This window comes from Microtus oregoni, unplaced genomic scaffold (assembly GCF_018167655.1).
Source record: "Microtus oregoni isolate MIOR12 unplaced genomic scaffold, Mior012 000026F_ref0000081, whole genome shotgun sequence".
Lineage (NCBI taxonomy): Eukaryota > Metazoa > Chordata > Mammalia > Rodentia > Cricetidae > Microtus > Microtus oregoni.
Genome location: NW_024543085.1, coordinates 1,395,496 through 1,423,111, shown reverse-complemented (window position 1 = coordinate 1,423,111; position 27,616 = coordinate 1,395,496). Strand labels below are relative to the sequence as shown.

Below are 27,616 nucleotides of genomic sequence, written 5' to 3'. Positions count from 1 at the left end.
TTAATCATGATTAAATATTTTTACATGTCAAAATTTTCTGATTGTCTACTGTGGACTAAAAAACCTGACTGACTTAATTTAGAAGGCACAATTTTTAAATTTATTTTAATAAACTTTCAACTCAAAATTAATTATTCATAGCTTGTCAGTATTTACACTCCCTTGAGAGTAACTAATTGTTTTCTTCCATAATCATTATTTAACATTAAATACATTATTACATACATACAAAATGATTTGAAAGTTACATCCTAGTCACAAAACTTCAGTACAAAGGAAACCAACATTAAACATTTTTATTAAAGAAAAAACTAAGCATTTTATTGTCTTAACTTTCACAACAAGATTATATTAATAATGAAAACATAAAAAACTAATTTAGGAAACATGAGTAGTAAGTAGTTCATCTTTCAGTGGATGGCCTATGGACTACTGTCAACTAAATGCTCACAACACAGAAGGAAGGCCACTGGCTCTTCCCTGGCAATATATTTCACATAAACTTAGGAAGGATTAAGGTGGAACTTTTCTGAAGAGAGAAATGACATAATGTTTAGCAAGTTGGGACCAGTCTGCAATCACAAGTCCTAATGAGACTCAGGAGGAATCACCTGGATCAGGTCAGGTGAGCTGCACAGAGGATGGCTGCACCACCTACTGCTTCTTGGCCACTTCCTAAATAATAACTTTTCTTGATTATTTTTTTAAGTTCATTGCTTTTAATTATTGTTTTTAAAAGAAATGTGTCTCCAATTCACTAAGCTAAATAAGTAACTGCTCTCCCCCATCGGTTTCAATTCCCAGACCTCCCAGAGGAGCAGCACTGACTAGCATTCATTCAGGCATTTGCTATAGTAAACCACTCTGGATTTCAAGTCAGACTTCGGTAACTGTTATTAATATTTTACTTTAGAAAGTCATAGGCTTAATACACAAACTTACTATTTATTGCTAAGTTTAGTGTTCATGAGTATAACTTGTTAAACAAACCACTGCATTTTACTCAGGATTACATGAGAACAAGAACATCAACTTTTGTTCTCTCACAATTTAAATCAGGAAAGTAACACAAAGAACAGAAAGTATCAGAAAACTAATCTGTACATTTAAAGATGGCCATGGGCCACTAAAAAGGATGGATTCAGATAAATAATCTGAATAATATTGGCTTTTCTTCAGAATAATGATTTTTCAAAGCATTAAGATGTGAGAGCAAGCAGTGCCTTCCAGCAGTGTACTTCCTGAGGACAGAAGTCTTTTCCTTTATCCCCTGGGTTGGATATTTGGCATGGACAATGGTTCCAAAGTTTTGTTACCTCACGTTCATCTTCTGAAAACCCAACCCCCAGAATGACAGTGTTGGAAGTGGGGTCTTTGAAAAGTAACTGAGCATGAGGACAGAGTCCACATGCCCGGGCACTGATGCTTTCACAAAAGATGCCATAACAGCTGCCCCGCCCCTTTTCATCACATGGGCACGCAACTGGCCAATGAGATTGGTGGGAAATCAGCCCAGCCCACAGGTGCTAATCTGCATGAGCCTTGACACTGTACTTTCTAGGCACCTGGATTCTCACAAACAAAATACAAGACACCACCAAAAAGCACCTACCTTCTGTATTACCTCAATAAACCAAGGAAACATGACATCAAAATAAAATCGCCATACTGTTTTGAAATGAGCAGACATCATTATTTAAAAATTGCACTTAAAAGCCGGGCGATGGTGACGCACGCCTTTAATCCCGGCACTCGGGAGGCAGAGGCAGGCGGATCTCTGTGAGTTCGAGGCCAGCCTGGTCTACAAGAGCTAGTTCCAGGACAGGCACCAAAAACTTCAGAGAAACCCTGTCTCAAAAATCAAAAGAGCTAGTTCGGGGGCAGGCACCAAAGCTACAGAGAAACCCTCTCTCGAAAAATCAAAAAAAAAAAAATGCACTTATTTTTACATTCCAATTTAAAGTGGCAATTGAGATTGCAAAAACAAGACTCTCTCAATTCCAGGAAAGCAAAAGCAGAAGCCTGGAGTGAGGAACACGACCCTGTCAAAGAATACACACGGAGCTGTAGAAAATAACTACGTAGAAACACCTTCTTAGGTTTAGGGCTGTGGTTGCTGGGGTCCTACCAGGAAGGCGGCCATGGTATGCAACATTCAAACTAATTCAACGTTAGAAACCAGGGGGCAAAATTAAAACAACAAAAAAAACCCACAAAACCACAAATCTGTAAGTATCACAAACCAAAACAGGCACAAAATTCAGAGTCTGTGTTTCTCAATTCAACACCATGCCCCAATCCCAGAAATGAGTAGCAACCAATAGAATCTCCCATTTTAGAGCCCATGTCTCTTAAAGTGATCAATAGCAAGGACAGTCCCCAGAGCACTTGCCTTCAGCAATGCGTCTACATATATGTTGTGTTGTGACATGATCTCTTTGACATCCCATTTCACATTAGTCATGAGGAGAAGCATCTGTTCATAATCAATGGCTTTACCAGCCACAATCCAGTAAATGGGTTTGCGTAGTTCACTGGCAGTTGAGACAGTCTGGAAAGTTACACAGAAACAAAACAATTACTTCTAAAAGTGCTACACCTAAAAAGAATGTTCTGTCCTTTCCTAGTATGTACTATATACAATGATATAAATTATACATTTAGAGATTTCAATTAAGAAAATATTATAACATGAGATAAAGGCCTTGTTTTCACTTCCCCTCTCTTCCTGTTACCTTAGTTTGGGATTCCACTCTCACTCACTGCCCCACCCCCACCCTAGGGATACCATCCTTCTATCATCTATCTCTTCCGTGCCCCCCTTCTTTCCCCCCAGACTAAAATTTGTAATGTTTACTCAGATGTTTATTTACCACAGGAAGCCAGACATAAATGGAAGGATATTTTATTCAGCTCCCCTGTCAACTTAAATGACGGTGGCAGCTCTACCTGTCCCCAGGTGCAATGACTGACCACATCGTCTCTACCTGTCCCCAGGTGCAATGACTGACCACATCGTCTCTACCTGTTCCCAGGTGCAATGACTGACCACATCGTCTCTACCTGTTCCCAGGTGCAATGACTGACCACATCGTCTCTACCTGAGAATAAAACTGCTGAAGAAAGGGCTTTTTGGCTGCAGGCATCACAGCATCCAAGTGTGGCTGAAGGAACTCGAACTGTTCAGCCAGGAACACCCTAAAGAGAATGAATAAGCACGGCGTAAGCAACTGCAGGCTTCAGAACCAGTCACTGCTGCTGTGTAGTGAGTTTGTTAACATCACAAGCCAACTGGAAACCACTTTCTCGTTCTTTTGCACCACACAGCAGCGGATGCCCATTTATCAGTAAGTGGAAGAAGCATTTTGGCATCGGATCCCTTGGGACTGGGGTTATGGATAATTTCGAGTCACCATGTGGGATGTTGGAAATTTAATGCTGGGAATTAAAGCCAGGTCCTCTGCAAAAGCAACAAGTCTTCTTAATCACTGGGCCAACTCTCCAGTTCATGACTTGTCTTTTAGAGAATTTATTTTAAAGATTCCACTCAATAAGTATATATAAAAGACTCAAACTCAAGAGATTCAAAAGGGATACTTGTCTTAAATAACCAAACATTCCTAACACACAGGACACAGGCTCAATACAGGCAGACACATCTATTCTGGGTGCAGGAGTGATAGGTGGTAAGTACACCTGGATTGTTGCCCGTAGATACACTAACACTGAATATCGCTCTCTATTTCTGTTATGTACGAGAGAATATTTACCTTATTCTGGGCTGTACCTTATAGAACAAGTTATAAGCTTTAACTGAATTAACTTGGGGGTTTAGAAAGATCAAGAGGCATTCTTGCAGATGCCAAAAGTGAATTCTATGTAACAATAACAATGGACTATAGGTACCATAGATTCTTTGGCCAAGGGAGAAATAGAAATATACCACTTAGTATTTAAAGTTTGCCTTAACAAGATCATTTGTTAACTATCAAAACACAACATATTTAATTGCATTCATTTATATAAGCGAACCATGAAAGACTAGGGGTGATGGTGCACTGTAATCTCAGTCTGGTGAGGCAGAGGCAGGTGGATCTCTGGGGCTCACTCTTCTCCTGATCTACCAAGTTTGGCAATCTTGATGCCAATGAGAAACCCTGTGTCAAAACCAGCAACATCCGAAGAGTAATACCCCAGATAATTGTCTGGCTCTCATATGTACAAAGATATATACTTGCACAAACATTAAAGCTTCCATACACATGAGCATAAATACACACACACACACACATAACACACACACACACACACCATGCAATTAAAATCATCAATTAGTAGTTTATGCTAACATATATTTCACAACAATGCTTAAGTGGTTAAGTGGTTTAGGAGTAGTAGTATTATATAGCAATAAGTATAATTACACACGGCTTACTTTTTATAATTTTCCTTAAATAGTTATGGCAAAGCAACTGCTTTCAACAACTTACAAGGATTCTGTGGCTACCACTCTCTCTGCCAACCCATATAATGTATCCCCAGATGTCAAAATCACTAGTTGATTGAGGTGTGGGCTGGGTACCTTCTCCTTTCTTTCTTCTGCTGCTGTGAGTGTGGCAGTAGGATCAGTTGAAACCTCCTAGAAAGGCAATACACACACAACACCTGAAACAGAAGTCTCAGCAAGCTGTACTAAAACACGGCTCTAACAATGGCGGTACAGAGAGCACACACTCACGCACAAGCATGCATCGGATACATACTTAGCTTCAGCCCTTCTTTCTTCTTCTTATGATCTGCAACTATTGGAATTGCCCTTTTTATACTAAATTTAAATGATTCCACAGATTACCCAATGATGCATGGCACCATATGCACATGGCCTAAAGTGAGTCAACACAGGGAATCTTCATTAAGAGCTGCTTCACACAGAAATATCTCTCAAAATCTGGAAGGTGAGGGACTGATACTTAAGAACCAAAGATAACGCTGGGTGGTTGTGGTGCACACCTTTAATCCCAGCAATTGGGAGGCAAAAGACTAGGAGGCCAGGCTGGTCTACACAAGCTAGTTCTAGGACAGGCACCACAGCTACCCTGTCTCAAAATAGCAAAAACAAACAAACAAAAAGAACCAAAGATAACATTGTGATGCATTAATCACTTCACAATCAAGACTTAACCAAAGTAATCTTTGCATAATCTCAAGAAGGCAGGACTTGAATGCAGTTATAAGCCTACAGCAAACTAACAGCACTGTACACATCTGGTTCAGACTGTTATGAGAACAAAGGTGGTCAGTGTGGATCTAGGTAAGAGATGCCGACGGACATGCTGCAGTCCTCGGCACTGTCCAGGAGAAAGACACTGAAACAGGCCAACAGCGCTGTGGTCAGGAAAACACTCAAGTTTAAGTTCTTTTCACTTTCACCCGACACCATGCTCACTAGCAGTCTTCCTGTTTCTAGCTGATCTTCGCCAGCACTCAGGAGCCAGGCAAAGAGTAAGCAGTGTACAAAAGTTACATTCCCGAACATCACAGGACTACATCGCATATCATAAGCAAGCTAGAGGGAAGTGCCTTGAGATCTTAGCTGGGGAGTGCTTGACTGGCAACCTGGAGTAGCTGGAGACCAGAAGTTGGCCATCCTGGATTCTTACACTCCAAACAGCTGATCAGAGTGACATCTGGGTAGACTGCTGCTGAGAATACTGACCTCGCACCAATCACTTAGGTAGTCATGACATTCAAGGTCAAAGATAGATAATTGCATTTACTATTTTTGAGGGGATGTCAAGGGAGTAACATTACAATTGCATTAAAAAAGAACTCCCTGGCTCACAAATAATACCCACCAGTGTTACTGGTATTAATTAATCATAACCTTTGTCTAGCTTATAGTACCTTTTCTAGCAATGACTTGGCAATAGCATGCATCTATTACATCTTGAAAAAGCTCCTAGAAGAGAAATTCAAAATAGTTTAATAGAACATATGTTGTATAAATGAGCAATTGCAAAGCAATGTGGAGAGGGGCTAATGGAGTAGGAGGGTCTTCTGTCTATGTGTTACTTTCATTGGTCAAATAAAGAAACTGCCTTGGCCTTTTGATAGGACAGCAGCTTAGATAGGTGGAGTAGACCAAAGAGAATGCTGGGAGAAAGAAAGCAGAGTCAGGCAGACACCATGGCTCTCCTCTCTGAGACCAACGCTGGTTAGACTCATGCCGGTACGCCACAGTCAAGTGGCAATACAGGTTATTAGAAAGGGGTTAGATCAATATGTGGAAGGTTAGCCAAAAAGAGGTTAGAACTAATGAGCCAGGAAGTGTTTAAACGAATACAGTTTCCGTGTAATTAATTCAGGTAAACCTAGCTGGGTGGCCAGGGGGGACGAAAAGCAGCCCGCTGCTCCTTTTACAACAGGCTAAAATGCTTGCCCAGCTGCTTCCTTGGTCTCTTCAACACAAATGTGTTGGCGTCACCTGTTGTGGAGTATTATTTTAAAGTGGGTTACATTCTTTGCCTGTCTAAAACATCTTATGGTCTAAAAAGACCTGAACAGCCAATAGTGAGGCAGGAGGAAGGATGGGTGGGGCTGGCAGGCAGAGAGGATAAATAGAAAGAGAAATCTATCAGGAGAGAAGAGAAAGAGGTTTAAACACGGAGAGGAGGATGCAAGGGGTCAGCCGCTTAGCCACGAAGTAAGAGTGGAAAGTAAGATACAGAAGAAGAGGTAAAAGCTCAGAGGCAAAAGGTATATGGGATATTTAAGTTAAGGAAAGCTGGCTAGAAACAAGCCAAGCTAAGGCTGGGCATTTAAAAGAAAAAATAAGACTGTGTGTGATTTATGTGGGAGCTTGGTGGTGGGTCTCCAAAGGAGTAAAAAGAGTAAAACGTCACAGAATGATTTGGCATTCCCACGAGGGCTATACTAAAAGAAAACCCAACAACATCACCCTTCAGTTACAAAGCTGCCACAGATACATTCAAAGAGCACTGGAATTGCTGCCTGAGAGGGGTTTATGCAAGCGTTTTCCTTTGTTCCTGTTAACGCCGATGTATTAGGCATCAAGTTTTCTGGAAATTATTTGTTTATACTGAGTTTACATATAAGAAATTATACTTAACTGCACTCGCCAGTCCCCAAACATGTCAGGCTGATACAAATGAATGGAGTGTTTGCCACGCACCAGGGCAGCAGCTCCCCATGAGCACAATAGCACAGAAGCAGAATTTTATTTTGTTTTATTTTTTTGCTGCCGTTACCCTGCTACTATAAAAAGAACTTAAATGAATAGATTTTCTGGGCAAGTTGAAAATAATGTTTTTAATCTTTAAAATAATGTTCAAGCTGCATGTCGTAGTGCACACCTGTAATCTCAGATTTAAGAGGCTGAAGCAGGAGATCACTAGTCTGGGACTAGCCTGGGCTAACAGCAAGATCCCATCTCAGACAGACAAACACTGAAAGTTGACCAAAAGTTTTAAGCAGTTTAGTTATCACTGCTGTGGTGGTTTAAGTAAGAACAGCTCTCACATGCTCATATGTGAATGCCAGGGAGTGGAATTCTTTGCTAGGATTGGAAGGATTAGGAGGTGTGGCCTTGTTGGAGGCACTATGCCTGCCTGCTGCCATGCTCCCTGACACCACGCTCCCTGACACCACGCTCCCTGACACCAAGCTCCCTGACACCACGCTCCCTGACACCACGCTCCCTGACACCACGCTCCCTGACACCACGCTCCCTGACACCATGCTCCCTGACACCACGCTCCCTACCATGATGATAATGGACTGAACTTCTATAACTGTGAGGAAGTCCCAATTAAATGCTTTCTTTTGTAAGTTATCTTGGAAGTGGTGTCTCTTAACAGCAATAGCACAGTGACTAAAACGGTCACTAAACAGAAGATTAAAGCCTTATTTCTGGCAGGACATCAACCGCACCTGCTGCTTCCTCATGTACTTTCCCTCTATTAGGACTTCCCCTGGATGTGAAAAACACATTTCCTAAAATTTAAACTGAATTTGTATGATAAATAATTTCAAAAAGCATTTTTAAGGATCAAAATGGTTCCATTTGGCATTTATAAGTTAAAAGTGAAAATCAGAAGATACGTGTAGAGAAATAAAACTAAAAAAGTCAAAGGTTTTAACTGACATGTAGGAGTAATGTAATAAAAAGTATTTCTACTTAGTTCCACACTGACCAAGCTATTTATTATTTGCCTATCCAAACAATGCAGTGACTCCATTGTGTTTACTGTCACCATGGAAGTGAATTAAAGTTTATATGCTAACTTAAAACAATCTTAGATTGAGGTACAGTAAAGTGCAAACCAGATTTTCTAAAATATTAAATCAAGGCTTATCAGTGCAAAGATATATATAAACACTAACAGGGAGAGAAAAAAAACACTCAGAAATAAATGTAAACTGTCTTGAAAGCTTTGATTGCATCCTAGTGAGCACTCTACCGAAGGGGAACTGAACAGAGCATTCTCAAGCAATCCTTAGCAGCTGAAGAAGGGACGGTGGCTTGGTGGTTTTCATACCCTACAGTCAGTCTGCTCTAAAGAGATGGTAGGCCTAACAAAGTTGAGACGTGTTTGTTGGGGGATCAATCATACTGTGAACGCTGAGCTGGCTTTTGCATTAATTAAATAAAATTAACCTTATGTTAGGAGGCTGAGTTAGCAACTGCTTGACAGAACGTAATCATTGAGCACCAGAGGGCATCTGGAAGAGAGAGAAACACACCAGAAGGAGTAGGGAGGGTCTTTGAGTGGTACAGCTTTTTCTGTTTTTTTTTGTGTGTTTGATTGTCGTTTGTTTTTCGAGACAAGGTTTCTCTAACAGTCCTAGCTGTCCTGGAGCTTGCTCTTGTAGACCCCTGGCCCTGCATCTGCCTGCCAAAGGCTGGGATTAAAGACACCACACACCCCGGCTCTTTTCCTGTGGGTTCTTTTTTTTTTTCCCCAGAGCAGAAGAATGGCCCTTTCAAGAGACATCAGCAAGGAGAGGTTAGCTACTTGCTACTCAGCCTCTCTGAGCTAGCAGGTTTTCACCCCAGCCTATGGATCTCAAGTCTTATGTATACAAAAAAAGATAGAGGTTAATTAAAGCCAGTGCCTGTGGGAACAGAATCTCTGTCAGGCTAAGGCCTGAAAAGCCAGACCATTTGAGACAGAAGCTATCCAGTACCTAAGGAGTCACAACGGCTGACAGAAATAGCAGCAGAATAAGGTGCAACCAAAGATAAAACAGCACAAGTTAGAAAGAAATGTGCACAAAAAATAGGAAGGAAGAAAGGAAAGCATAGTGGTTTTGAAATAAGACTGAATTTGACAATTTCACCACTCGGGGACACAAATTCACCCAGTCATCACCACAAGAGTGAGGCAAATGTCCTGAGCGATTTAGTGTCAGGAAGCTGAGTAGCCTGGGACCACTGTTTGCTTTTTGTATGATCCCATAATACACCTTATGGCAAAACCTGAAGCATAAAGCCATGCCTTAAGGGTCAAATCCAAACTATAGTTTGGCAATCATAGTCTAGTAACAAGCAGAAGTGATAGAGAAATGCCAGAAACATTTTAATGGTGAAGTTCAAATCACCACTGATTTTGAGACATTCTATCAGAAAAAAAGAAAAACTTTAGTTGAGTCCTAAGATCCACATAGAATAAGATTTGACAGCCACGATTCTAAGACAAAGAGAATGCATAATGAAACATGGGAAAGTATCAAAATAGGCAAAAGCTAAAGGATTTTCAAAAACAAAGGCAAGCAGGTTAGAAGGAAGGAAGGAAATAAATGCCAGGTCAAAAAGGAGCCATTATCTGAAAATGAAGATTAATGATTAATAAACAGCAAAACCTAAAGAAGTCAAGCTTAAACCAGGATACAAGGACCCTGGGATAGTCTATGCACACTTCCAGAAGTCCAGGTAAGTGCAGTACAACAGCTATGCTGTCAGCCCTCCATATCCACAGGTCTGTGCCTATGTGTTCAGCTGATCATGGTTCAAAAATACTTGAGGGGTAGAACACACACCTGTACTGAATGCCATTATTTCTAAAGGACACACATACTACCATTTTTAAAACATTTATATTGTGCTAGGTATATATGTAATATAGACATGACATACAGTACATAGCTATGTGTAGGTTATATACAAATATAAGGCTATTTTTACACAAGGGATATGAATGCAGGTGGTATATATGGGATCCTGTAATCAATGACCTACAATTACTTCAAGATATAGATGTGTGGAACCAAATTATCCCCAAAATCAGACACTAGTTATCTCTCCTACTGCAGCAGCGGTCATCAGAGACACCATCACTGCTCAAAGCACTATCTTAGGACGCCCCATTCCATTTCATCCCCACACTCATCAGGGCCCGGCATGATATTAAACATTATAGAACACATTTGTCTACATGCCTCTCCACAACAACAAAATGTATGACTCAAGAACAAGAGATAAGAATCGCTCCTTTTGTATACTGACAAAATCATAATACAATAATAATGTTTGGCAATATAACATGTCAGTTTTTCTTTTTCATTTCATTACGTACACACCTAAATACTTTCCAAGACAGAGTCTCGAGCTCTCAATCGCCCTCCCTCAGCTTCCAAGGGCTGGGATCATAGGCATGCATCACCACACCACACTCAGTTATTGTCTCTTAAAAGATATATTACTGTTGCTTTATAAAAAAATCTCCATGACAATAGTACACATGCGATGTATACAGCATAGGAAAACCAGGAACGTGGACACTTGTTTAAGAGGTGACTGGGTCGATATAGAAGCACACAGAAGTCTTGGCAAGCGGTTTCTCACCACAGTAACTTCAATCAGAAGAAAAAAGTTTCCTTTCTAGTTTTCAATGTGTATGATAGCCTAAAGACCACCGAGGATCACCTTTATATTAATATATAACCTTAAACCATTCAGTTCACCATCTAACAGACCAGTCAAGAACCAGTAGCTCCTGCTACAAAGCGAATCACACCCAAACTTTGCTCTTGAATGTCAAGATGACTATGAAGTGAAGTCCGACATTCCCTGAACAGATCTTTGGTCTTTACCCAATCAGAGATTAATCTATTAGCAACAGATTCTTACTTTCAGTGAGACTAAAAACCATAACACTAAAGGACTCAGACACTTCACGGGTGTACAGATGCACATTTATTACAGTTGACTTATGACTATCTGTTTCACAAACTACAGTGAATTAGTTCCAGCTCATTACTTACCAGGTCAATAAGGCTTTCTTGTATTCTGTTTAGCGTTGTTCTTAGTCGGCTACTACTGAGGCCAAGTCCTGTGGATTCCAGCTGAAAATACAGAAAACCACATCACGCAGCTCTGCAGGAACTGCTGCACAAGACTCAAGCAGTGTGGAGCTTATTAACGCAGGTACTTAGCTTCTGCAGGCTCCAGAATTTTAAATTTTAAAATGCCAACACATTAAAAAAAAAAAAGTCATATCTTAGCTTCCCCCCGCCCCCCAAACAACAAAGTCTCCACGGCCTTGAAGGTCACAGGAACATCTCACAACCCTGTGCATTATTAAAGAATGATGCAGCAGAACTTCCTTCTTACAAGTTAATATTCTTAGCAACAAAAGTGAAGATTTTGTTTCTGAAAGAAGGTTCACTTTGGTACACATTATCTTTTGTTTTAACATAGAAGCAAAAACAAAGTATTGCTAATTCTTTTCATACATGAATTAAAGAAAGTCTATTATGACTTGAAATAAAATCTTCTCTTAGGTCTATCAAATATTTCACAGCATTGAATTCTGTTCATTACAAAAAAAGTCAAAGCATTCACAGATGCCATCCCACAGTCCGTAAATGAGAAAGCTTACATGTTGAAACATCAAGTTAGTCAGTCACTTGTATAATAACTCAACTGATGAAATTAAATTTAATTAAAGATAATAAATACATACAGGTACTTGCAAAAAAAATTAAACCATCCTCTGTGACCCAGGAAACTGAAATGTTATTAGTAGTAAACTATAAAATACAGTGTCATTAACGTAGGCATAGATATGATGAGTGTGTGATTATGTGAACATATACAAACATGCACACATTTCTATTCTTACTTCCTCCCACCCAAACTAAAGCAGATGCATGACACACTGTGCGAGTTGATTTATTTATTCAGGCTTTATACACTTCATTAATTCATCTCTCCCCTGATCCTACTTAATGTGCTGGCTTTGTGGGAGCCTAGCCAGTTTGGATGCTCACCTTCCTAGACCTGGATGGAAGAGGGAGGACCTTGGACTTTCCACAGGGCAGGGAACCCTGACTGCTCTTTGGACTGGAGAGGGAGGGGGAGAGGAGTAGGAGGAAGGGGAGAAGGGTGGGAGGAGGGGGAGAAGGGTGGGAGGAGGGGGAGGGAAATGGGAGGCTGGGAGGAGGCGGAAACTTGTTTTTTTTCCTTTTCTCAAAAAAAATAAATAAATAAAATTTATATGAAACTATATATCAGTCAATGCAAGTGTGTGATATCCAACACTGTGATGATCTTTCAGCCAACGCAATTAAGCTAAGGGGCAGAGTTCTCTCCCTGTGAAAACGCCACCACACGTTATGCACCTATCTCCTCCCACCCTTAACCCCTGACCTCCATTTGTCACTATGGTTTGGTTTTCCTGAAAAGAATCAGAGTGAATTTTATTTTTGTAGATTTTTTAAAACTTAGTATGCCTTTAAGACTCACCTGTGGTGTGAGACTGTTGGTATTTTGTGTTGTTTAAATCTATCTGAGAGTATAAACATAACACAATCTCTAACTAAACATCTGAATATCAGTTTGGGTTGTTGTATAACACTACCATGATCATCCCAGTCTTTGACCATTACATTAATTTTCATTTTCTTGGGTAAATATCTGAAAGTGAAATTCCTGGGTCACATAATAAATATAATTCTATAAGTTACTGTCATGACAGTTTCTAAAGAAGCTATGTCTTTTTCGCCCTACAAGGGAAGCATAAGAATTCTAGCTGTTCCAAGTCTTGAAATGAGTATTTTGAACCACTGCTCCATCCCTCATTAGTATGGTAAGTATGGGAGACATAATTCTGAGGAATGCACATGTACCAGTTAGCAAAACTAATTACTTAATAAATATCTGTGCTAAGGTTGTGAGCCAATATTAAAAAGTTGTCTCAATTATTATATAATAATTGCACATAGGTCTAGGTTTAAATAAAGAAGCCTGCATATTTTTCATTGCCAAAATATATCACGGTTAGAAAAGGCTGTTTCACTTTTTCTATGTGAACAATATGCAATTATCATATCAAAGCTTAAAATTAATGTATAAACCACACATTCAGACAGACATCTCATAACAATTCTATATCTGATGAAAAATTCTCAATTGTTTTACCTAGTTTTACAGAATATAAAAACTTAAACACACATACACACTCACACATACACAAACACAATTTAAGTATATATACAGAATAAAAAACTTCAAATTTGAGGAAATAAATACATTTGAAAAGAAATTTTTTTTCCCCTCCAAAAGTTGACTTACTGAATCATTCCGACCAAAAAAGGTATATACTGCATACAAGTAATAATCAAATAGCTGGGACATAAAATGGATAACATCAAAGGCAATTGGCTTAAGAATGTTCATCATCTGCATGTACTTCCCTGAAAAGAAATGAGAACCCAAAGATTAATTAGGACAAAATTAAGTTCTGTTACTATATAATTCTTGAAAGGCAATATGAATGTCATATCAAAACTCAAATAGTGAAATACTGCATTTCTCATCACCTGAGTTCATTTCTAGTAGCTGGCGGGAATTGAAGCAGTTCCAAAACCTACTGGAATGTCCTACAAGGCAGCACTCTGAACACTCCTACTGCCAAGTTTCCCTACTAATTCTGATGGAATTCCTTCACTCTTCTGCGGAGCAGATAACACAATAGAAACACACAAGCCTTGTTCTAGATGCTTCTACTTAAAAATATTTTTTTTCAAAAATATTTAACTGCAATAAGGTAATACACAGCATACTTGAGAAAAACATTTGGTTTGTTTGTTTGAAAATTCCATACCCACAGCAAAAGTGAGGAAACTGTGAGAAAGCTGAGCAAGGGAAAACTACAAGGAAAGCAATGCCATGCCCTGCTGTGGGATTTCCCTCTGCATGCTATGATTACCATTAATAAATAAAGAAACCTCTTTGGACCTATAGCAGGGCAGAACTTATGTAGGTGGGGAAAAGTAAGCTGTATGCTCAGAGGAAGATCGGAGGAGTCAAGGAGAAGTCACGGAGCCTTTGCTGGGGGCAGACACCTGAAACGTTGCTGGTAGGCCACGATCTCATGGTGATGCACAGATTAATGGTGATGAGTTAAATTAAGATGAAAGAGTTAGCCAATAAGGAGCTAGAGGTAACGGGACAAGCTGTGATTTAATTAATACAGTTTCTTTGTGATTATTTTGGTGCTAAGCGGCTGGGAGCTAACTAGCGGCCCCCTTACTACAATGCCATTCAACTTTAGCTCTGTGAAATCATATATCAAAAGCCAAGAACATTTATCATGTCACATACACAGAAGTTCAATACCCTCACAGGGTATTTCTTACTCTCTCCTTTGATAGAGTCCTAGGTTCTCTTCTAAACAAACATACGATCACATTGAGTTTCCCCTCAAAATTAAGAGACAAATAACATTTATCAATTTATGTGAAAGAGAGAAAGTTTTAACTATCAAGTACACAACTCCAAGTCTCTAATTAGAAATTTCATTTCTAACAAGAAATATGTATACCCATGAGAAATGCTTTATCTATACTTCTTTTGTAGATATAAAATGTTAACCCAGACCATGTGTTGAATTTCAAAATAACTCAGGTCTTGGCTCAACTCCACGTAACCTGTAGCTAGCTATAAATTTAAATTGGCACTATTAAAGACGGCATGATTTAAAAACCCATCAAAAAACAAAATCCACATATTAATTGAAGTGGAAAAAAAGAAAATGTTAGATATCGATGCCATTTCTTCAAAGCGAGAGAACATTACCTCAACTTTTATGACAAAAAGTTCCAAGAATCAGATGGTCAGGAAGAAATAATGCAAATATATCAAAGTAAAACAAAATCCATCAATCAATCTATTCTTATGCCTGTCTGCAACTCTTTTGTTTAAAAATAACTTTGCAATCATTTCATATGTCCAGACCTTTCCCTAAAAGTCACATCTGAAAAGTACCTGAAAGATTTGCTCCTTGAACATTCTGAGGTCGCTCTGCCGGCCTCTACTCAGGTACAAACACACAATTTTCTAAACCACAAGTCACTTACAAGTAAAGCTGCATGACCCCAGGAAGGAGAAGTATAAAAACAGAGAAAGAAAATCACAGGTGATTCATTAGAAAATCAGGGTGCATACACGTCTATAGTAAACCGTTTCTCTTCATTTCTACTAATACGAAGCATTGTTCATATAATCTTAAGACACATAGGTGGGTAAAAGCAATTTTAAATGGATGCCTAAAAAAAGCAAAACAACTTTTTTACAATACTGAAAATGTAAAGAAGCATTAATTCAACAAAACCCTTTTAAATACAACAACACATTGGGCCTTGTGCTAAAGTCTAAGAACCACACAAAGTCTCCGCTCCCACATCTCAAAAGGCTGTCAGTGAAAGGCAGCATGAACCAGCAGTCCCCCAGTGTTCCAGTGTCTTTCCAATTCAAGGGGCAGAGCAGGCCCCTTGTTTGGGTTCTTGTGGAGGCTTACATATATCTTCAAATCTAATGAAAGTAAAGCCTTTACAATGAATTAAGCCCATGTCTATGAAGAGAAGGGAATAGGAAGCGAAAGAAAGTAGGTTTGAAGAAAGAAACGAAATACAGACAGACATATACACACAGTGATGGGGGATGGGAGAAAAAAGTCTTAAAATATCAAAATGGGTTGGTAAATCTTTGCCCCAAAGGACCAAGTGGCGGAGATTTCACCTCTGCATACCACACAGTCTCTATGGCAACTGTACTGTGTCACTGGTCTTCCCTCTCTCTTTTTTATCTGCTTAATTTTGCTACTACAAAAAAGGGAGGGGCAAGAAACAGTTGACAATGTATAAGCAAATGAGCATGTCTATATTCTAATAAAACTTTACAAAACAAACGTGGCCTACAAGTGAGAGTTTGCCAAATCCTGTTTCAGAAAAAAAAAAAAAGATGATGGATGGCCAAGTCTAGATTAATGGCTTCATGGTTAATAGAGAGCAATGCTCATATAAAGTGCCAGAGTTCAGTTCCAAAGACACATGTCAGCAGACTCAAAACCACCTGGAAGTCCAGCCCCAGAGGGAACCCAACATCCTCTGAAGGCACTTGCACAAGCAAGAGCACACACGCACACACATATAAAAATAAATCTTAAAAATGATAGAAACAGGTTGATAGAAAACTTTAAGGCAGCGGCTACTCAGAATCAAGCTGCACAGACACTGAGAACAGGCTGAGACAACTGCACTAGTCTATGTCCCCACCTGCAATGTCCTCCTGGCGGGCAGTAGAGGAACAGGGTGCTAAGTTTAACCACATAATAAAACCAATGTCCTTAAGACTTCTCACTTAAAAACAAAACAAAAAAAAATTAAATAGCAGGTGATAATCTCTATAGATAAAAATAACTGGTTAAACAAACACAAAGGCTAGAGAAACCAGGGGTTCTTCCTAAGCCTAAGAGGGTCCTGAAAATCAGACCCTTAAATGACTCTGACAGGGAAGGAAGGCAGGCAGGCAAGCATACAAAAAGAAAGAGAAAAAAAGAAATGTTAATTTTGACCACATATATTACACGGTTTTAAATTCCCAACAGGAAAGTAAAACCAAAAATTAAAATGATTGTTATGATTTTTAAAAACCAAAGGGACTGCACTCTGTAGACAGAGGCTTAAATCCACAGGGGGAAAAAACCATTTTAATGAATCTCTTTTTGATAAGGAAAACATTGTAGAGATATAGGGTATCAGCTCCTTGGTTCAATTCCACTACACACCACCGGAAGTTAAGAGACATGGCCTGTGTTGTTTTAACCTAAAACTCAAATGATGACTAAATCTGCCCCTCCTCCGTCCCCCCCTCCCCTTCATGCCATCTGAGGAAGCTTACTGTGATTCTAGCCACTCTACCAAAGTGCCTGAAAGTAGATTAACACTCTCAGACTATTGTAACCTTGGAAGTCAAAAGCAACATTACCCTGAGAAGGAACCCAATGGATAGATGTCCTAGCACATCCAGAGATCCTGAAAGACTTTAATTAAGACATGTGAGAAGCTCTGGCCTCTCCTGGTTCTCCGCCGCAGTCTTAACACATGCCTAATTGTGTGACGTGGTGTATGTGATGAGTCTGCTCAAAGGGTTCCAACTTCAGTCCTCCTGACTGAACTCCTCTTTTGCCGTTTCTTCCCCTCACATCTCCATGCTTTGTTCCCTACACAGCTCATTATACAAACAGGACTAACTTTCAGGGTCAACTAGACAGCCCCACTGGAGGGTACCCCAAATGCCACATCTGACAACCCCACTCGGCTTGAAGAAACAAGATAGGTGGACCACTTAAATGTCAGTTAGGAAATCTTCAGAGGGGAGACTGACGAGAACAGGGGCTAGAAACCAGACAGGCAGATTTGGTGAAGGAGTCCCCCAGAGCAGCAGTTCCATGCATGTTTTTGGTTCTCTGGGAAGGAAAGCCAGACGAGAGCTGTTTCCTTGTCTCCCCTAAATGAGGACCCTGCCTAGCGGCTCTTTGTCCATAGCTGGAACTGAAACCGAAACTGCAGTCTAGACTCGCATCCCTTCTGGTGCGCAGTGCTGGAACTATTCATAGTTATTTCAGTGTTACCTCTTCAAAAGGAAGTAGTAGTAGGCTTAATCAGGGCTCTACAGAGACCTGTAAGGGAAAACTTTCTTTAGCCTAGTGGGGACCCAGTATTACAAGCCACCAAAATATAAGAGTTAATCCAATCACTTGGCTAAGGGACCCACCCTGCAAGAAGGCAGTTTCACTTTAATGGCTGCTAACCAGACAGGAGGACGGTGAGCCTTTTACTAGGGTAACTTCTCTTTCCTTGACCCCTGCATATGCCCCAGCACAGCCACTCCAGGACCACCACAGGCTCTAGGACATCGCCCACACTTCTGAACCCTACCTCAGAAAGAGGTACGTTTTCCTTTTTTCCTCTCCTGTTTACCTTTTGGACTTTTTCATTCTTTCTCTAAAGCGCCTTTGCACTCCATGTGGCTGATTAACTCCCATATGAATGACATCCGTGTCTAACCCAAACATCACGGCTCTTTCTCCATCTTAAGCTCCCAATTTGGGTTTACAATAAACCTATCTAAATTCAAGCAAGACGAACCACCAGCTGAGCAACTGAACTTTGAAAATATTAAATTGAGAAAGCTAAGGCTTATGACATGGATACAGGCACTAGATTACAATCTACCTTACCTTGGTCAGGGCTGTTTCCATAAAGCAAAGGCTGCCAGGAAGCCAGCTGAGCCCACTGTATTCTGTACAATGCTTAGAAGCACAGGTTTTACTAAGTAGCAGTAACGAGGCCCAAACAAGTTCAAATTCACAGGGAAGACACAAATAGATAATCAAATACCACCAAGCACAGGAGGACAGAGGGAGTGACACTACTGAGAAACTGGAAACAAAGGAAATAAGCGTAGGTGATGTGGCCGCAGAAGATGAACAATAATCATGGAAATCATGGAGACTACAAGGAAAACCAGGGTGAATATAGAAGGGCTCGTAGGAAATACAAGTATAATTTTAAAAGCAAATAGACAAACGAGATGGACAATAGAAGTCTCCTAGAAGGTACTGAAAACTGGTAAGAATGTGGGAGATGACTTACGGGGAAAGTACAACTAAAGGACCAAGTAAAGAGGCTAAGCACTAGGAGCTCATCTACACGGGAACAAGGAGAACACTTGAAGTTCAAAGCTCCAAAGAAAACAAACTTTAAGTCTATAGTTCTAGTCACAGTTGGACTGTCATTCAAACCAAAGCAGAACACAGAAATTAACAGGAACGAACAATATTTACCTCTCGCATTTCTTTTCTGAGAAACGACAAGACCAACAGACCAAGAGAGTGGTGTGGGAAATCTTTCTGTAAACTGTTGCTTTTACTGGTTAATGAATAAAGCTGTTTCTGCCAGTGGCTTAGCAGAATCGAGCTAGGCAGGAAAACTAAACTGAATGCAGGGAGAAAGGAGGAGTCAGTGAGAAGCCATGGAGCCCCAACAGGAGACAGACACCTCCTCGGGAGTCCACCACAGCTACGTGGTAATACACAGACTAATGGAGATGGGTTAGTTTAGGATGTAAGAGCTAGCTAGAGATGCACTTGAGCTATTGCCCAAACAGTACTGCAAATAATACAGTTTCTGTGTGATTGTTTCGAGTCTGGGTGCTTGGGAACAAGCAAGCAGCCTCTATTAACGAATTGGGACCCTTGGGTACCAATAAAAGCAACAAATATACAGAAGGACTTCCCATGCCATTTCCCCTTTTTTGTCTAAATGAAAAGGAAGGTTTTAACTTTCCTTTTCATTTAGACAAATGAAGTAAATGTAGTAAAATGTAGTAAAATTACATATAACAAAACAGGTATCAAGCAAGAATTAGTTATAATATTTATAGCTACTTTTTTATCATAACTAAGGAAAACTATAACTATCTATTCAACTCCATCAAAGACTCCAGAAGGATATAATATTATCTAAGTCAACAAAAAGTGCATTGGAAGCAATTTCCAAAACCCTAGAATTGACAGAGACATCTCGCTGCCTGGGCAGTCATCCAAAGTTCTTCTATAAGGTTGCAGGCATCCATCTTCAGCCCTCAGGCACATAGTATCCAGCAGACTTTTCCATGAAGCAGAAAATCTGAAGATCCCTGTTCTCCCTTGTGATGGCCAAGTCCATCAGTTGTTTTCTTCTGTGGCCTACAGAATGTCTGGCAGACTCTTTCATGAATCAAGAATCCCAAAGGATGTTCTCACCTTTAGGCAAGTTCAGCAGTCATTTTTCCGTGGGTCCTGAATATTCAGTTCACAGAGCATAACATCAAACAGTCCAGGCAAGAGCAGTTTCTTGCCTAAATGGCTAACAAACTCCATGAGAGGCCTCTTTGATGCCCATCTTCTTGAAGTAGATTCGTGCTGCCAGGAGCAGATGTGTCTTTTTTTTCATGGAAAGTTCTAAGTTCTTAAAATATTTTAAATGCCATATTCTGTAGTCTTTGAAAGATCTGAAGAATATCTATCCATCTGAAATACACCTCTGAACATCTAAAAAAACCTAACAAACATAACTACAAGCTTGACTATTAGAGATGACTCTCTATTAGCCCATTTAATTGTGCATTACATTTTAAAATGAGCTACAAAAATACAATAACTTAATCAAGAGCAGATATATATATATATATATATATATATATATATATATGGCCTTAAATTTGTATCAATAAGCCAAGATCCATACCAATGAAAATCTCTATAGCATATCCCCCTTTAAATGTAAACAAACATTTATAAACAATATTTGGGAATTTGGGCATAGTTCTCTCCAAACTGCTTCCTGCTTTTTGTTGGGAGAAGTAATTTTAGGGGGTGTTTTTGGCAACCTTTCGGGGGGTCTTGGTCTAACAAACCACATTAGTCTGGAAGGACTAAGGCTGCTTTGCCTTTTGGCTCTGAAGAATCCAACATGGTGGAGGCATGTTCACTACCTCTGAGACTGCCAGGTGGGAGCTATCTTCACCACCTCAACTCTGGGAAGCAGCATATAAATCCTTTTTATCTGAGTAAAAGCTAAATCTGCCATGCTATGTGGCCTGGAAATATCTCTGTGTAAGGTGGCAGGAATCCATCCGCCATATTCTCCTGCCTGTGCAATCCTCTGCACTGCTGTTAGGGAGCAATGAGGTACCTCCTGCTCTTTCTCATGAGCTACAGTATGCAGTGAACTCCTGTGAGATTTAATACCTCGAGAGAAGCAGAAAGTACAGCTCTGAACTCAGCATGCCAGCTTTAGAAAGTGTGGACATTGCTTCTGATAGCCACAGAACAGTTAGCTAACACAACCCAGGTGACCAGGAAAGGCCATGCCATGCATTACAGGAAAGTCTTATGATCTCCTTTCTAGTCTGTGGTAACTTAACTCTGTCCATAAATGGGAATTAGTATCCATAACTTCTCCTCACCAAAGTGAAGAGCTTGTTGGTTTTAGGAAAGATGAGACTGGATTCTCCCACCTTCCAGGTGCATCTCATAGGGTCTCTGTGTTCCAGGTGTTTAAAAAAGGTATTAAAAAGAGTTCACAAGACATCAAACATTCACAGTTGATACACAGGTTATAAATCTCAGCTGTTGGTGTTATCTTAAGAAAATTATAATTATGATGAGTGCATTGAAGGGAGCATAGGATGCTGTATAATGGAATTCTAGTCCAATCTAAAGATAAGGAAAAGTTTCACAGAAACAATTAAAAGCTTTTCTTCACAACTCCAGACCTGGAGAAGAGACACAGGAGGACAGAAAAGAAATCAAATATCAGTCATGGACAGAACCTAAAATTGAGACACCTAAGTCATCTGCCTTGGTCAACTCATCAGTAGAAGACACAGAGAAGGACGTGGCTACCTCCTGAATGACATAGCCAAGGAACACAAGATTTCCTCAAGCAATATCTACACCTCCCATGTGGAATAGGGAATATATCGGTGAAAGGAAGCACCCAGAGTGGAGGGAATTCCTGGCACTGCAGTAATGACCACTGGGAAAAGGTTACCCTGAGAGACTAAATTTTCAACATTAAGGTTCTATAGATACTGGAGATCTACAAAAGTAAAATGTACTTGGCTGGGTGCTATACATAGATGCTGCAAAACCTGTTTTCTTTCTCATTGGTTGGAGCTTATAGTATAAAAGAGCATATGCAAGAATAAAATATAAGCTAAGGTAATGTTTGTAGGGATTATTAGAAATGGGTTGAGGCTCAACCTAATGGGCCAGGCAGTGTTTAAAAGAATACAGTTTGTGTGTTGTTATTTCGGGGCATAAGCTAGCAAGGCGGCCGGGGTGCCGGGGACGCAGCCCCGCCGCTCCTATTACTACAAATGTTCATTATTCTGCCACACTTGAGAGGTCATCAATGTGTGTGTGTGTGTGTGTGTGTGTGTGTGTAGCATATACAAAGGCAAAATGGAAAGGCTAATAAATAAGGCATACAGGAAACAAAGAGAATCCAACCTGGGCAATGTATTCGAAGTACCCAACAAGAACTGGAATAAAACTTAACAGGTCTATTACCTGTGTGCCTGGTAAGTTTTCATCCTGTTGCTGGAATATGCTAGCTAAGCCCCTTAAAGATCTAGTATTATTTCCTAGAGAGAGATACTGAAAGACTGTGCTTCTTAGCCAACCTCTTAATACACATGGCTATATATGGAACTAACAACTCTGAAAGTAATTTAAAGTTATTTTAAAGCAAATTTATATATGATAATAACAGGTATGAAATATCAGCATTAATGTTAATACCGTATACAATCTAAAGAGATCATACATTTTTCCTTACACACCACGTATGAAAATACTGCTTTCTAATTTAAAATGAGACGCATGTCTCCACAGGGCACTTCATGAGGTCTTTTTCAGTAGTTCTTGCCTACCTTTCAGTCCCATCTTCCCTGAACCACCATGCTCGCTAAACATACCATGTGCTGCACACACACATTCTTTCTATCTAGAAAGACTTTATCTACTTCCTCATCTGTGAGATATATTCAACTTTCAAAGTCCATCAGGATGTCTGCCCCATTCCCAATAAGCCAATTAATCATTAAACAAAAGGGGAAACATTAATCATTCTTTCTTGCTATCTCTTCTCTGCATATTTATGGGGCTAAAATAACCCAACTTTGTTGTTTGGTGTGTTATTTCCAATGTTGGTCTCCTTAAGGGCAAGGACCTTTCCATGACTCTTATATTCAGTAGAAGGCAGACTGCCTGAAACAAAGCAGAGAGGCTCAAAAGAAGTGTCCGAAAGTTAAAATAGAAAAATGAGCTAGAGATATTAACAAGAGTTCAAAAACAGAAGTGTAGTTTAAACATATGAAAAGATGCATGAACACAAACATGATTAAGTCCGTATCTGAATGAGATGTCATTTAGCCTATCAGACAGGCATCTCAATCTATATGATATGTGTTAGTGAGACTGAAAAACCAATCCTCCCAAATTGTTGGCAGCAGGGCAAACTAACAGAACCTTTGCAGTGGAATGGAGAATGTGTGCACTCTTTAATCTAGACGGGGGAAGCACTTAGACAATGTGTTCTAAAGTCATATTTTCACAAGAGCAAAATTATTTCTTCCAGAGTATTTCTTGTGCCCTGTTTATCATGTCATGTCAAATGAAACAACAAATGTTCAAAGTCAGAGAGTGGAAAGCTAAGCTGCACGCGACTACACGTCAGGAGTATAAAGAGAGAATGGAACACGCTGCAATATACCACACCAAAGATGTTTTCAATGCAGCTTCATGAAATGTGAAATGGGGAAAAGACATGATAAAGAATACTATGCACAGTGTAAGGCGAGTCTTGAACCCAAAGTAAAACCAAGCAGATGAGGAGGCGCATAAACACTTCCAAAGGAAAGCAGGAGAAGGTGGGGTGCTTTCTTCAAGGAAGGGGATCTGGACTTCAAAGGCTTTGCTTAACTTGGAGGCATTTTAATTTTAAGCCTCTTCCCCACATTATCTTTCAAATTAAAATCCTTAGCAGTAAAATGAATAAATAATGAAGCGAGTGAGAAAGAAAAGTATCAATGAAGGAACGGATCTCTTCCCCTGTATGCACACCACAGCCATGCTCTGCCTCTGGATCCCTCAAACCACTATATGTTGCTTTCAATTTAAGTGCAGAGGTCTGAGTGTATTTGTTGTCTTAAGCTCTGGAGCTATTAGAAATATGGCCTCTGCTAACGTACCTGCTGTCCTTCAAACCTATCAACCATGTTCAAATAAAACCTGCCTTAAGGAGCAGACCCTTGAGGGCCAAAGCTAGTCCCCAGTGGGACAGGTGGGCTCTCATGCCTTTCTGCTCACACAGGGTATCAGAGGGAAGTCTCCCAGCCTCTGAAATGGGGAGCCCCACTAACATTTTTCTCTTATTAACACAAGGAAAAGCACTACTTTTGCCATCCAGTCCTCAAGTATTCAGTGAAGATATTCTTCATCTCCCTACCTCCTAAGCCCCACCTCTTGCCTCTCACCCTCCACCTCCTGCCCCTGCCTTGAGAGGCTCTCTTCAAATTCTACTCTATGTATATTCACAAACTGATGAGAAAGGCACCCCCAGGGATGATGTGGGAGCGTCATATATCAATCTGTTGATTTCATTGGTTAATTAATAAAGAAACTGCTTGGCCTGATAGGTTAGAACATAGGTGGGTGGAGTAAACAGAACAGAATGCTGGGAGGAAGAGGAAGTGAGGCAGACACCATGTCTCTCCTCTCCAGGGCAGACGCGATGAAGCAAGCCCCCAGGTCAGACTGAATCTTTCCCAGTAAGACTGGTGCTGTACAGATTACTAAATATGGGTTAGGCAAGATGTGAGAATTAGCCATTAAGAGGCTAGAACTAATGGGCCAAGCAGTGTTTAAATGAATACAGTTTGTGTGTTGCTATTTTGGTGTAAAGCTAGACAGGCGGCCAGGAGGCGGGCGGCAGGAACGCAGCCCGGAGCTCCTGCTACACAGGGAGACAGAAAAGTCCACAGAATGGAGGAGGGGGTGGGGTACTAAGAATAGGACCACTTTCTAATAGACACGGAAGAATACAAGCCTTCTTCAAATTTCTACACTAACCAAGCAATTAAGAGTTATGTTTGGTGTTGGATTTAACAGAAGGAAACATGACAGCCTTATTCATTTTGTTTTAATGTAGTAAAACATTCAGACTAAGATATGACTCCTCTAGTCACTTGAAGTGGCTATGGTTTAAAAATAAAAGACCATTTATATGTGGCCATTAACTGTTTCCTCTTTCTCTATCAGAGTATCACATATCCACATTTCTTGGCACTGCCCCCAGACACTTCATGTGGCTAAAGTCATTGATATGGCACAGCTGCTTCTAATTTAACACATTTAGCAAAATCAGACAAACTATCGCAAGCAATGTATCCAAAACATCAAATACTTTTAAGTCCCATGAGGTTGAGAGAGATGACAAGACCCTACAAGGTTCAGAGTATCTATCAGTGAAGATCACAGAAGTGAGTGACAGGGCTGGGGGTGGAAAGCATGAAGAAAGGACGGCCAGAAAGCTACCTTCACGTAGCTGACCAGTGACGGTGGAAAAACTAGACAACAAAAAGCACAGGTAATGCTCTATCTTTTAGGGACCTGATTCTAACACACAGAATTGAGAACTATTCTAATTGAACATTGGAAGGGATTCTTGGCAACAAGCTCAGTTTATCAGCAGAGTAAGTATTCTGTGCCACAGTAGGCTTTGAGCAACTCTGAGCCATGAAACAAAAGCATGATAGTACCACATATTAAGACACCACTGAAAGAAACCTCATTGGGGGACTTACACCAGACGACCTCTTAGCACCCTTTCAATTCTGATTCTGCAAATTCTAAAGAGTTATTCATGCCACTGTTCTGCTACCTCTCCTGGATAAAAGAAGAAAAGCTAATTATTCTAACAATAATTAGCCACAGAATAGCTTTTTCAATCTGTCTTTTTTTCTTCCTGGGGCTTGAAAAAAATATATCTTTTCTTCTCATTTCAATATGACTTTTGCATATTTTTCTCTAGAGGATTAGGACTAAAGCATTTTGTATATTTTATCATATTCACTGATGATGTTTAGAGATTATCTTAGATAATAGAGCATTTCATGAAAGCTGAGGTTACTCAAACAAAGCAGTAGATAAAAGGCAACCTCACAAATAGAACACAAAGCTTCTGCAGCCAGCTGCTAACATCCGTACTCAGCGTGGACAGCAGTGTGAGGTGCTCTCTTAACTTAGCCACCAAATGCATGGGTCTATTTGTGAAACATAAAGCCTGAAAGAATGCGAGATGCTGAAATACCAACATTAAAAACTGACATCCCCCTTGGTGCTGTATGTTTAGGATGGCATTTGTTCCTGTTTGCCTTCGACGAGATCATCTAAACGTCTTATCTGTAGCAAGACACACCCTGCAACTGGAAGGTTTCCTCTTTGAAACCCTGTCTGAGAAGAGCAGAAATCACTCTGCACTCTGCTTCTCTGGCAGCAAGGCTGGGAAGCTCTATGAGGCAATTAAACAGAAAAATATTGTGCTGTGAAATTGGCACTATCACCCTTGTATACAGACCTCTAACTCAACCAATCGGAATGCTTCAGAAAAATGAGAAGACACAATAACTTAAGTAGCTAAATGGGAAGATGAAATTGACACTAATATTTGTACACTATTATGTGGAACATTTACAGGATAAGAAGCACTGACACTGAAGATTCTCAAATCCTTCACTGCAGAACACACTAACCATGCAAAGACATTTAAGTAAAAAATAACTCAGTAACTAAAGCAAGCTATAACTGATATAATTTTTTAAAAAAGAAAGGTATGGCTACTCACCAACAAGTCTTATTACATTCAACGTTGTATTTGTTAAGATTGGTGCGTTCACTTTATTTAGACTGTAATCTGATTTCTTCCTGCTCTTAAGGGTCTCTCTTGAAACACTTCACATGGAAAACAAAAGAAATGCCCTTAGACTTCAGACTAGTAGACCAGTCATTACACAGATTATCATCTAGCTCCCACTCACAAATTATTTACTGAAATTCTACACATATGCGAACTCAGAGCCCAGTGAGAGGAGAAACAGTAAACAAAGAAATAAAGTTCTAGGAATGGAGTTCTTTGAGTCTAGGCATTCTGTAAACTCCACTTTAAGTGCTTGTCAACATGTCTATCTCTACTGAATTCAGTTTTCAAATCCCAAATAGTCAGCTATTTTATTCCACTTATGTTTGTGTTTTCTTGGTCACCACTCTGCTGTGGAACAATCTTTGTACACTATAAATATGGTTGACTCTCATTGCCTCTAGCTGGGCAGGAAGACTGGACGGGAGAACCAGGCTAAAAGGACTGGGAAGAAGAGCTGAGTCTTAGGAGTTTCAAGCCAGGAACAGAGGAAGCAAGATGTGCAGAAAATGAGGTAACAAGCCATGAGCCACGTGATAAAACTTAGATAAGAATTATGAATTAATTTAAGTAGTAAGAACTAGTTAGTAGCAGCGCTAAGCTACAGGCCTAGCATACATAATTAACACTAGGTCTCAGTGTGGTTCTGTGGGAACTTGCTGGCAGGACAGAAAAGTCTGCTTTCTTCTTTAAGTTCCTTATCTGTCACTTTTTAACTCCTTGGATCCCCTGATGAAGTGAGTGTTCTTTCAAGTTCTGGGTCCCGGAGTTCATCTAGATGATT

At 40.0% G+C, this 27,616-nt stretch overlaps 1 protein-coding gene across 2 annotated transcripts in view; it reads right to left on the bottom strand.

Moving 5' to 3' along the window:
* The window catches only part of Vps50 (VPS50 subunit of EARP/GARPII complex), a 104,220-nt gene that overhangs the window by 5,388 nt on the left and 71,216 nt on the right, over positions 1–27,616 (bottom strand). For both annotated transcript variants that reach the window (XM_041675733.1, XM_041675734.1), the window contains 6 exons: positions 26,761–26,867; positions 13,595–13,716; positions 11,284–11,364; positions 4,491–4,639; positions 3,102–3,198; positions 2,393–2,551 (listed from right to left, as the gene is read on the bottom strand). In XM_041675733.1, coding sequence (XP_041531667.1) covers positions 2,393–2,551; positions 3,102–3,198; positions 4,491–4,639; positions 11,284–11,364; positions 13,595–13,716; positions 26,761–26,867 — 715 coding nt within the window. The remainder of the gene's footprint in view (positions 1–2,392; positions 2,552–3,101; positions 3,199–4,490; positions 4,640–11,283; positions 11,365–13,594; positions 13,717–26,760; positions 26,868–27,616) is intronic.